A 13,092-nucleotide genomic window follows, 5' to 3' on the forward strand; every position below is an offset into this window, starting at 1 on the left:
TTGCCTCAAGGTCATAAGGTTTGCAAAGCTCCAGTAACTGTTACAGGTTTCTACTGGGATTTATAATGAACTAAAGGCACTCACGTGGGACGCAGGAGCCAAACTTGTCAGGGAACTCGGAGATGAGGTCATCGTTAACCCGATCTTTCATTGGTCCAAGCACGATGACTGGCCGTGTGTAATTAACTGAGAATTGACAAAAAAAACCAGGTTCCGTCAATGTGTAAAATCCACTCTGGAGTATCTTTGAAGGATTCACAGTTTTAAAAAACTTATACCAGCCCTTTAACTCTGCCTGTCTGAAATCAGTCATTTTTACCTTAAGTCACCTCACTCAAAAGAAAAGAAAAAAAAATGCATCAAGAGGACCCTAAAATCTATAAAAATTTTAATGCAGCTTGCTCCAGATGATTTATTTAATACAGCTAGGAAGTTTGTAATGACTGACCCACCGCTGCTTCAGTGGGATTTAAGCAAGCTACGGAAAGGTTTTCCAACTACCGGTCGACTGTTTTTTTTCTAAAATAATGAATTCTTACAAACTCAATTAATTACTTCCCCCAGGCATGTTTAAAGATGTTACAAAGTACTCTGCTTTAATAATACATTGTCTAAGACGTGTTGATTCTTAAAGTTACATCAACTGATTTAAATGGTTTGAAGTTTTAGATTTCTTTGCAACGGCCTAGGATTCGCTTCAAAAATGCTGTTTGCAGGTAAACACTAAACAAACACAGCGAGCACTTTCAACACAATTACCCTGTCAAAATGACAAATTCTTTCCAATGAGAAATGATAAAGATTGAAACACAGTTTTGAGTAGAGAAGCACTAGAGAAGCTAAGCTAACACACATGAAAAACAACAACAAACCGAGGAGGAAAGGGAAGCCACTGACCTTCATGCTGCATGACAGGTTGGTAGGTGAGAAGGATCTCCTCCTGACCAGCTGTTTAAACAAACACAAATGAAAGACACATTAAAAGGACCAACACTTGACAACATATCACGCCCTTAACCATTTCTACTTTTGGAAAAAGAGTTCTTCAACAGCTCTGAAAAGCAGGCTGCAGAAGCAGAGAAAGGTAAACTGTACACACAAAGACCCGCATGCACGTAAAACTAAAGTAAACCATAGCACACGAATACGCGCGACACACCCACAAGCACACACAGAGGAAAACCTACAGCCCAGCAGCTACATCAAGCAGGTGATGAACTGAAGGTTTAAAAGATCAAGAACAGAGTGAAGAAGAAGAGTAAATTTAGGAGAGAGAGAGAGAGAGAGGGGACAGAGGAGGGGCTAGACTTACAGGAACTACTCTCATTATCGCTGGTGCCAGAGGTTACCAGCTCTGGAAGGACAAGACAGGTCAGAGTCAGCACACACACACACACATTTATATGAACACACATACAACACACACATATATGTAAACACATGTACAAACTTGCATTCACTGACGTAGTTTCACTTTTCAAAACAGAATTCCATCCATCCAGTTTCTATATGTGGTTTTCCATGTACATTAGGCGCTGTAATATCTCAATTATAACATCTACTGCTTAATACACAAGGAAAAGTACAACAATGCTCAGAGAACTCAGTCAAACTGTACACGAGTTGCATTTTTTCTGATGTAATAAAGGGCAATTTCTAAGGTTTACTCCAAAACTATTTTTCCAATTTCTCAGATTAAATGGGGCTATTGTAAGGGCACCTTTGGGCAGGATCTAAATCTACGTATAAATTGACTTCTTTCCTTACATCTGCAAATTAAACACAGACTAGTACACACATGGTGCTATATATATTCGTGTAAATTAGTGGATTTTTTAATATTTTGCTTTTTTGATTTGATTTTGCAATTTGTGTTTTAAGTAACAAAAGAAAAAAAAGGCTTAAGTTTTTTTCTAGCATTACTGAAACAAAGACATTTTGTAATGTAATAAGTAAAACACAAATAATATCTCAGTTCTGTTTGTACATTTTAGTTTTTTATTTTAAAAAAATAATGAAAACCATGACCGAATTAGAACACTGATTATTTTATCTTACTAATTCAATGTGTACAGCACCAAATCACAACAACAGTCACTTCAAATATCTTCATACTTAAAGATAAAGAGCGTAAAATATTAAAAAAGCAGTCCCAACAATCTTACAAATATCTGTCATGATAAGAGAGCTATTTAAAAAAATATTCCCCTATAAACTATAAGGAGGCATAACAGACTCCAATGAGCCCGTTTAGTTCCCTCTGCTCGTTTGAGGGTTAGAAAATGATGTGCAATAGCTTCACAGCTAACTCATGACGAAGCTAGAAAAGTTTAGAGATTGAGCAATTTAATGGGCAATTAAATTGAATAAAAAATTCAGGAGATTACCATGCATATTTTAAGTTGCCTTGCACTTTTTCTGAGGGAGCCTGTCTGTGCTTATTCATAGACTAACTAAATTATCAATGTTGTAGCTTTTGGAAATTAACAGAAACCTTTATTATCAAGAACCATCAAATATGGGCAAGTTCCACATTTTAGATGTCAGTATTAATTTTCTAATAGCTTTTGCTTTCTGTAAATATTCATACTGGACATTTAAATGCGCCTTCTTGATGCATAAAAGTAAAACAATCCAGACCTCTTCTGTGCAAATGCACATTTGGACATTTAGCTGAACATAACTTTTTCCAAAGTTGACACTTTTTTTTACTTTGTAGAGTAAATTTTAAGGGCTTACTTTAAGGTAGACTTGTACTGAACAACTGGTTTTTGGAGTACTGCTCCAGACTTTGTATGTTAGGTGTGTAATGAACTCTATATTTAATTGCATCCTATTACTTCTCCTCCAACTGGAAACTTAACAGAGTTTAGGTCTGGTCAGGTTTGAGAAGAGGTGGAATTATATGTGATGACCAGCAGGTGTCGCTGAGAGAGAGAATACCTACCTTTATCATCCTGATCCTACAAAGACAAAGAGAGACAGAGAGAGACAGAGAGAGGGGGTGGGGTGGGAGTGGGGGTGGTGGTAAAGACACAATTAATTATCATATTGAAAATTATTCCAGGAGTATCTTGACTGTTATCAACAGAAGCCTATTTGAAAGCTTTGAGCTCTCTACTGCGAACGCATATACCCAAAGTTTCAGAGAGCAAGAATAATTACAGTGTTAGTGCACCAGGGTGTGTGTGTGTGTGTTTGCATGCTTGGCAATTTTTAATTATCATCTCTTCACCACACGGAGCTGCTGATTGCAGCGTTGCTGATTCAAACAGTGTGAAGAAAACAGAGTGAGAGTGTGTGCTGACAACACGGTGATATCAATAGCTTGTGTTAAACCTGTGCTCAGCATCACACTGTGTAAAGTGTGAATAAAGTCACATTGTTGCCTCACCTATGAACTCAGACTGAAACTTTTCTATGTCCCAAATATCTACATAAAGAAACGGAGAGAAAACTGCCACTCTCTCTGTAGTTTGACTTTTAATTAAGGTTTACCCCTGCAATTCTTTATCTACTAACAGGTGGTGTGGCTGTCACTAACAGGGGCAATGTAGCCAACCCAGTCACTGACTGAACTACACATCAAATGCGATTTAAAGGCTCCATAAAGAATAGATTTTTTAATTCTAGTGCCAATTAAGAACTTAAACTTTATTAAAGTAATGCCAGATGCCAGAACAATTGTTCATTGTTCATAAACAGACAACCTATCAAATAACACAAGGTTAAACTAAATCGATATCAGCAACAGTAGCACTCATGATTGCCTGTAGCTCTCTCTGAAAAGCGACCTTTATTGTCGCCTTTAGTTTAAAAAAGGTCTAATTATGAAAAAAATTCTAAAATTACCACAATTCCCTCTGTCATTTACTAATCAATCCAGCAATCAGTTTCAGCTGTTGTTGCACTTCCCCTTATTATCTGTTATAGCTACAATAGATGTATACTGTTGGAAATTTTAGATGTTTGCATTAATCATGACCAAAGGTTTAAATAGTGACACAGCTGACCTCAGCCTGAAGCAACTTTAGTTACAGCCTTTTTTTTTTTTGCTTTGCATTCTGAAAATCTCCTTTAAGTCCTGGAATAAAATTAATCAGCTGGAAATTAGCAATAACAGTCCTTATTGAGTTTTGGTAAAGTTCAGGAATAGCAATCCCTTGTGTAGTTTTGCGATAAAATCATGGTTTTAGGTAAAAATGCCAAGTTTAACATTGCTGTGGTTTGAAGAAACCATAGATTGTTGTTCGTACACAGCAGGCAATCAGATGACTTTAATTTTGTTGATCCATTCAAACCTCCCAGCCTCCTTTCTTTGTGGATTTTATCACATTAAAATAGCATCACGCTGCTTCTATCTCCACTACCAACAGAAAATCATTGTGATTGTTATATCCACTAGATATAGGTGTTGTCTCTTGAGAGTAAAAGCAAATGTTTGATGCGACTGGAGGAAATAACGAGCTGTTGTGCCTCTCTATGGAGACTGCCTGTAGTGAAGCACAAAATTGCTTTAAGATGTTTACTGACACTGTACACATCTGTACTATTTTAAGATCACACCAATGACCTTATAACAGCATGATAAAGTTGCTCTTTGTGCTTCAAATGTTGCTGAAGCCTTAAGAGAGAAAACCATTCTCTGTCATATCGAGACTATCTCTCCACTCCGTTACATATTCCATATGTACGGGATATGACCCCCCACATATGGAATATGTGGAGAGAGTCTCTCACTCAGAGAACCAAGGTTACAGCGTAACCGTACTTTCTCTGCAATTACCCTGCGCACAAAATATTTAACACAAGTACAGCCTGACATTGTGCCTTCTCTGTAATCAGATTCAATTAGTCATTTAAAAAACAAACAACAAAAAACCCATCATATTTTGGTGGTGTCTACCTTCAGCTGACAATCTACCAACTGTCAGAAAACAACCAACCAACTGCTTTGTTTCATCTGACCTACAGTTCTTAAACCAACACAATATCCACCTTACTGCTCAAAGTAAGAAAAAAATAAAAATAAGACATTTAATGTCATGTTTTTCAATAGAGTAAAGAGCTCAAGCTTTGCTTTTTACTTCTTTTGACATTTTACTGTTATGTTCAACACCTTGAATTAAAGTATACTGGTTTGAGAACTGGTTTGAGTTCTAAGATTTATGACAAAAATTCATACTCACTGATCTGTCCTGAGACCTGCTCACTCTGACTGTCTTTAACCTCGACCTCTCCTTCTTTTCTGCCCTGTGAATAAAGCAAAAGACAGGTGCAAACGTTAGGAGGCATGCAGAGAGAGGATGAAAAAAATATGAACAGCGAATCAGCTCAATTAGCCCCTGAAACTGTAAAACTAATTTAACCTCACAACGAGTGTTTCAAGTTGTTATGGATCTGAAAGAATGATTCGAACAAAGCCACAAAATATTGTTTCATCTGAAAAGTAATTTTGCAGCTTACTTTATTGGAATTTTGAAACTGTATATCTTTAAGCATCAGTATGAGATTACAGGGTTTAAAATAGCACTGAGAGGAAGCAGAGGGAATTTTGTGCACTTATCCAGATGTTATGTAAGTTGACAGCGAAGAGCTGATTGCATGGTCGTGTCCATTAATCTAAATGGGCTGTGATCACCTTAAAACAGGTGCAAAGGAATAAAAGACCGAGACGGCATCGAAACACCCCAGCATCCCAGGCATTTCCTCCCTGTGAAGGCTTCACTTGCTTCTGCTGTGGGGACATTTTTGTCTCCTGAGTTTAAATTTAGCTTTGTCACTTCCTGTGCAGGACCATTTCCTGCTGGCGATCACATCCAACTCTAGAATTTCAAATAAGCTGAATCTCTGGGACCTGTTTCTCTGCTGCTTAGCTTTCTTTTTTAATTTAAAAAAGCCAGATGTGTCTTTGTATAAAGCTTTATGTAATACAGCTTTTAGCCCCCTGATGTCTGTAAACAGCTTGACAACTGTCATTGACAAACCAGCAATAACTTAGTGAACAAAAAAGAACATCACAATGATAACTAAAGATAAACTCTGGGTTATTCTGTTCTTTGAATGCTGATAACGGCTTGGAAGGTTTCATAAGAAGTCAATAAATAAGCAACATCTTTATAAGAGCATGCTTACACTTAACTTTATCTCTAAAAATGTCCCCAGCAAAAGGCACGAGGAAAAAAACAGAGCAGGTGAGCAGAAAGAGGAGAAGAAGCAAGATTAAAAAAAGAAGAAAAGGAGCAGACGAGAGGAAAAGGAGACAAGAAGTTAAAGAGGAGTAGAATAAAGAGACCTCCATGGAAAAGAAGAGAAGAGAGCAGCAGGAGGGATGATTGGGGATAAGCCAGGAAATACAGTTATATCAGAGGCCGAACACAGCTTATATTAAAAGACTGACTGAACTTTAATAATTACCTTTCATCATAACACTGATGCTAATAGCGCATAATCCAGCTTATCATTTTTAATATCCTGCAGTCAGATAATTGGTAATATCTAAACCTCTGGCAGACATATTCTAACAGCTTTAACAATTTTCAAACTACAGCCTGTAATATATGAATTTCTATTACTTCTGTTTCTAGGCTGTTTTTTTTAAACTATAACACAGTTATCTACGTAGCCCTAATGCTCAAGCCTCTGCTCTAACACCTCAGTCTATTAATACCTCTCTGTCAAACCCATATGTGACAATCCGCTCATTTCACTCACTCCTACTCTTCCTTGCCACCTTGAATCCCTTCTTTCCTCTCTAACACTCCTTCACTTCCCTTCCTTACACTCCATCACTTTCCACATCCCTCTGCCCCTGGTCATCGCCTCCCTCTGTGTCACGGATGGTAAAACGACTCGTCTTAAATTGTCTTCTACTTGCACCTCAGAAATCTAACATCTGTCTGTCACCTCCTCCACAGGGTGACACAAGTGGAGAAGGTAGAAGGAAGGAAAGTTGGCATATATTTCCACCACAGGATTACATTCAGCAGATTCTTCAAAATGATGATGCTCGCAGTGATATGAGTCAACACAAAAACGACACTCTGGTGTAAAGACTGAAGCTAATTTGAAAATGAATCTCCGACCACGGATGCTGTCCCCAGGAAACAGCTGCCAAGCTGTCTGTATTTTAAACAGCACGGAGCTGAAATCCTGCGTTTGGTCCAGTGCTTCGTATGTGGCGCACATCATTCTCCGTCAAATTAACTCAGAATGGGATGACACATTGAAACTAAGTAGATTTTTTCTCTGTCTCTTTTATTTTGAGCCACAACAAACATTATTAGTCTTCTTAGTTTTCTAATTAGTTTTGTAAAGGTTTATGGTTGACTCCAGGGTCTGCTGTATAGTGGCCTATCACAATAAGCCTGGACAGACTCGTCTTATAATATGCCTCCCCTAATGTAGTGACTGAAGACCACACTGACGCTCATTCTGGTCTGGAGTGTTTTCATTTTCATTTGATTTAATCTGTATGTCAATAATACTTCATTTTAAGGCATTCTGAAAAGAGTCAGATTCAGATTTGTAACTGATGAACAGAAAGAAAATATAAGTGTAAGAGTTATCATTCAATATTTGTATTGAACAAAGATTCAAATGTGAACATCTTTAGGAGATAGCGACAATTCAAAAGTAGATTTGACGGCATCATTTTCATTCCTACTATAAATACTGCCACTATTTTACATCTAATTTCAAGCAAAATGCTTCATATTTAAAAGACAAATAAAAAAGACGAGTTGAACTCATGGGAAACTGATTATATAACTGGATGCTTATGGTTGGCACCTAACCCAGCTGCATCATCCTCACACTCAGTGGGGAGCAACAGTATTAACTTCCCTCTTGTGGATATTGTAGTGGAGATAGGGCTAGTGAAATACTGCATGTACACAGGTAGCAGCCACAAGGCTTTTAGACAATTAACGGATTGATTTATGCTGTGGTGAGACGGGTGTTTGTTATGTGAGCAGGGAATGGGCGGACTCGACTTTAACGCTTCTACTTTAGTTAATAAAACAAAAATCAATAAAACCATCCACCCACTCCCATCTGAAACCCTTTGAACGCTGACCTCCGGCGGCTGGGGATGACCCCGACTTCTGGGCAGTTTGGGGGCGGGGGGCTGAGGTGACGGGCGGGCCACCACTCCTCTTCGCTGGCACTGCTCACGTGGAGGATATCCCCAAAATGAAAGGGCAGGGCCTGATTGGGCGCGCTCAGATCCGAAGCACTTCCATCATAGTCAAACAAGGCCCTGCAGGGGGACAGAAAACAAATGACGCATGCAGTTACACGCTCAGCTTCAGCGTGATAAGCCATTCTGCTGGAGGACAGGTTAGTTGATGACATATACATTTCATTTTGAAGTTTGAAACTAGATTATTTTTTCCAAACAGATAGAAAGACGTGCTGCAATAAATACAAGATGAAAAACAGCTGAGAACTGTTTTTCCACACAACAATTTTTTAAAAATTACTCATTTATGACCTTGTCTTGGAGCACATGGCACCACGTATGTGTCTGAAGTTGTGCACATCTGTCTGTGTGAGTGTCAGTGTGTATGTGTGTGTAGTAGTCTGTCTCTGTGACCACAGAGATGCAAACCCATCCAGAGGGAAAAGACCTGGGAAAGTAGGCCAGCGTGTATGCGTGTGTGTTTGTGTGTGTGTGTGTGTGTGTGTGAGAGGAAAGGAAGTAGAGCTGAAATAACCAACATCCCCTAAAGTCCCTACTGCCTTCATCAATAAAACAGAACAGAGACAGAGAAGGAGAAACAGAAGAAAATTAGACAGAGAGGTAGACACAGACAGGCCAACAGAGAGCCTGACATTAGTACAAAAACACAGCACTTCGTGCTTTTTTAACGATACATCAAGATGATAAAAGAAAAGACTTGAGCGCTTTAATTTTAGGTGGAGGCTAAAAACTGACAGCCTGCATTAGTATTACTGTAATATAAGTTAACAGGCGCTGTCTACCAGGACTCCGAGCAGGGCAGAAGGATTGCAGGTGAGTTCACTAAAGTGTTCAGGGTGACGCTGATTAGCTGTAACGGCACAAAAGCTTTAGTTAAGCTGCTCTGTTGGTGACAGCGATAATTAGATTAGATTAAACCTAAAGACGGTTTAAACTGTGTACAGTAATCAAACACAATATGTTGCCTGTGACAATGATGGTAGCACGATGCTGTGATACTTGATATTTACTGCAAGACAACCACTTATTATAGACGTACAATTATATAAACCTCTGTATAAACTATTTTACAAGCAGTCGTATTGTTAAAAGTATAGCTATGGTCATGATAGGTTATGGAAGTACAGAAACTGACCACTGACTATTATATTTATGATAAGCGTGAACTCATTTTGATCTTTGTAGGAAAAATCAGAAGAAACTCAACAAAAGTGTTTAAAAAATTATTTTAGAAGACCACATGCAGCCTATAGATCTGCTGTAATGGGAGCTATTGTACAGTGAGATATTTAGATATGTTCCCGTAAAGTCAATGGAAAGTCAGGTATTCTAAATGGCATCACAAGGTACATGAACATCACAAGCTGTAAACATAAAGTACTTTTTTAAAATTAGTGGATATTTTCTGCAACTATAAGCAGAAAATATAACATACAAAAAAAAAAAAAACCCACATCCCGCCTAATTTTGCAGCCAATAAGTTACAATGATGGATGGTGTGTAGATTTATTAAAGTCGCAGCTATGTAAATATAATTCTGTTAAATCAGTTACAGGTTCTCAATTACACTCAGTTTATTCGTACATGAGAACCTTTGAAATCTAATTACTTGAGGGAAGGGACACACATTTAATTACTGCAGCGTGTAGCAGTGTGTAGCCACCTAACAGACTGCAATTATAGCACAGTGTGTGTGTTAACCTGTGGACATTTTCAACATTACATAGCATGTAAATGCTTTTTTTGTACAGCAATCCGATTATTGCCTAAATTGTGTGCCTGTGCCCCTAAAATCAATGACCTGTTCTCAGTATTACATTCATTTGAATTCCTCTGAGGAATTTGTCCAGTGGGGAAGCACACATGAATTACTGTAACCAGTCTGTAGAAGAAACACACACCCATTGTGTTAGAAATTTTGCATAGCCAGCAGCCTTTTGTCCAAACAGCACTGCAGTTTAACTTTCCAATGAATACTCATATAGAATTACTGCACATGTGCACTTTATTTCCAGAGGTGAAAACCACTGTGTGACACTGCTGTCTAAGGTGAAACAGCCAAATTAAAGTAAACCCCCATTCACATGTAGATTAGCGGTACACAACATCACACAACATTAACTGCACGCTTGTGATAAAAGACATTAACATTCTGCAGTACAAAGCTAAGAGAGAACAGCTTACCGTCTAACTGACATTACAGCAGCACATGTAACAACCTCACTCATGTTCCCTAACAGGCATGCACTGTATGTTGATGATGAGGAAGTAGAACGAGAGCATATTGTCGTTTTGTTTTTTTTAAACAATCCCCTTTTTTCAGAGTTTATCTGTTTATTTCTTCATTTCTATATGTGTCATTTCAAGTTTTACATTATTTGTGGAATATAGTATGACAATGTCTAAGGCAGGAGAGTCAGGAGAGAAAAAAAGGGGTGGGTGTGTAGCGGAAGGCGTAATACAAATAGAAATGCATAATGCATCGCCAACTGCCGCATCTGTAAGAAAAACAAACATACAACACCTGCAGCACAAACATTCGAAAATGCACAGGTACATAAATCAACAATCTTCTTGTGGGGTGTGTGTGTCTATGTGTGTGTGTGTGTGTGTGTGAGTACGAGTGTGAGAGAGAAAGAGAGAGTGTCGATTGTGAGTGCGTATGTGTCTTTGTCATGAAATGCACTTGAAAATGAGGTTGGAAAGCTGCAGCAACTCCCCCCAGGAGCTGGAGGCAGACAGAGATGGATCCAGCAGAACCGAATCTTCCGCAGTCCCCGAAGACTACGGAAGACCTAAGGCCACAGATCTTGGTGATATCTGCGGGAGTCCCAGAAGACCAGAGGCGATGGGCAGCTGACCCTGCCAGAGGCCAAACACCCCAGTACGAACTGAGATCAGGGCCCCAGGGCTCCAGGCACCCAATAACCGTCTGGTACCCAGCAGAGCTCCCCACAGGTCCAAGCCACCCCAGACCACCAAGGGAGTGGGTCAAAAAGAGTATATTTCTAACATATTAGCTTCTCTTCATTGGTTCCCAGTTAAATTATTCAAGACCTCCTCACATACAGGTCTTGAATAATCAGGCCCCATCTTACCTTAAAGACCTCTTAGTGCCATATCACTAAAATAAAACACTTTTCTGTCAGGGTGCTGGCTTATTTGTAGTTCCTAAGATATTTTAAAGTCGACTAGGGGGCCGAGCCTTCAGCTTTCAGGCCCCTCTTCTTTTAAACACCAAAAGAAAAGGTACGTCATCTTTACTTTTAAGATTAGACTTTACTTTCTGATAAAGCATAGGGCTAGATCAGGTGAGCCTGAACCCTCCCTGAGTGTTTCTTCTTCACTCACCTATTTTCACTGTGCATGTGTTTATTCTCCGCATTTAATCATGAGTTATTATTAACCTGTGGTTCTCTTCCACAGTGTATTTGTCTTCCTCCCCTCTCCCCCAACAGCTCGTGGCAAATACCCGTCCCTCCCTGAGCCTGCTTATGATGGAGGTTTCCTCTGTTAAAAGGGAGTTTTACCTTCCCACTGTGGCCAAGTGTTTGCTCATAGATGATCCTCTGATTGTTCCTGTTTTTCTCTCATATTATTGTCTACGCGTTACAATACAGAGCTCCTTGAGGCAACTCTCACTGTGATCTGGAGCTATATAAATAAAACTGAATTGAATGTTAAAATGATACTCACAGATCTCTCAGATTATCAGAAATACTTTTGATTTTCTCCATTTTCACACAAAAAAATCAGATTTTATGTTGAGATTCACTTTAAAATATATGAACATCTGGGCACCGGAGTTACTGGGGTGGTAGTAAAAACTATTTGCATAACTGGTCCTGAGCGTACATTAATGCAACATTTGTACAGCCTAAAATACAAAATTTGCCTTAGGGCTTTGTAACATATACAACCATACAACTACCCTTCCCACAGCCTTCAGCAGAAAATGAATTCTAACATTAAATGTCACTATATTAGGTTGAAAAAAGCCATAAAATAAACTAAACTTTGAAACTATAACACTCGGTTTCAGGACTTGCTGCAGCATTTTAAAATGCTTGCAACAGGACTCAGTTCAGCAGACACAGCTCTGATTTTTCAGTGCACACATTCAGACCAAAGCAAGAATAAAATGATATAGTATATGGACACCGACAGGTGACAACTGACTGAGAATCTTTCTGATATACAAAAATAAAACAATAAAAAAGACAACGAAGGATTCAGACATTTAAAATAAACTCTATACCTTCAATGAAAACAGGACATCATCTTTTTACTGCAGCAACCCCTGAGCCTTTCCACAGTGAGATATACAATTACAATGCTACTGAACCATAGGCTGTGTTTAAAATAGACCATAATGGTGTGAATGTAAAATGAGGCAGGAAAGAAGAAGAATGGAGGAGAGGACACATGCTCACCTTTCATGCAAGGCACAGCTGCACATACAGTATGTCACTTTGTTTCAGTGACATTTCCTCTGACGAAAGGTTAGCCTGTCTTTTACACACAACATTTATGCACACACAGATCCTGTATACACACACAAGTACACACGGCAGCAGCCCAGAGTACCCCACACGCACACACAAAGCCATCTGTCATGCACCGACATACTCAGCTCGACCAATCAGCTGCCAGTCTCACAGTGCAATTTGATTGGTCACTTCTGGGCAGTCTCCAGATATAGGAAGTTCTTGCACGACAGTGATTTATGCTTCACGTGGGCTGTTGGAGGGGTTATTACATTACTGTCTGCAGCCGTGAAAGATCCTGATTTTGAAACAAGTTGGAGGAAATTATCGTTAACACTGACGAGGTGGTGGCCTAAAATATGTATTATGATAATTATTATGGAAACATGCATATAATGTCTG

The 13,092-nt window shown here is 38.9% G+C and overlaps 1 protein-coding gene across 12 annotated transcripts in view; it reads right to left on the reverse strand.

The window, feature by feature from the left end:
* The window catches only part of LOC134646996 (discs large homolog 1-like protein), a 113,336-nt gene that overhangs the window by 5,789 nt on the left and 94,455 nt on the right, over positions 1-13,092 (reverse strand). For 11 of the 12 annotated variants that reach the window (XM_063501083.1, XM_063501084.1, XM_063501085.1 and 8 more), the window contains 5 exons: positions 8,078-8,260; positions 5,190-5,253; positions 2,948-2,963; positions 898-948; positions 85-186 (listed from right to left, as the gene is read on the reverse strand). In XM_063501083.1, the coding sequence (XP_063357153.1) occupies positions 85-186; positions 898-948; positions 2,948-2,963; positions 5,190-5,253; positions 8,078-8,260 (416 nt within the window). Of the gene's footprint in view, positions 1-84; positions 187-897; positions 949-1,312; positions 1,355-2,947; positions 2,964-5,189; positions 5,254-8,077; positions 8,261-13,092 lie in introns of all 12 variants that reach the window. The other variant, XM_063501095.1, reaches the window with a different exon arrangement.

Source organism: Pelmatolapia mariae, linkage group LG17 (assembly GCF_036321145.2).
Source record: "Pelmatolapia mariae isolate MD_Pm_ZW linkage group LG17, Pm_UMD_F_2, whole genome shotgun sequence".
In the NCBI taxonomy this organism is placed as follows: domain Eukaryota; kingdom Metazoa; phylum Chordata; class Actinopteri; order Cichliformes; family Cichlidae; genus Pelmatolapia; species Pelmatolapia mariae.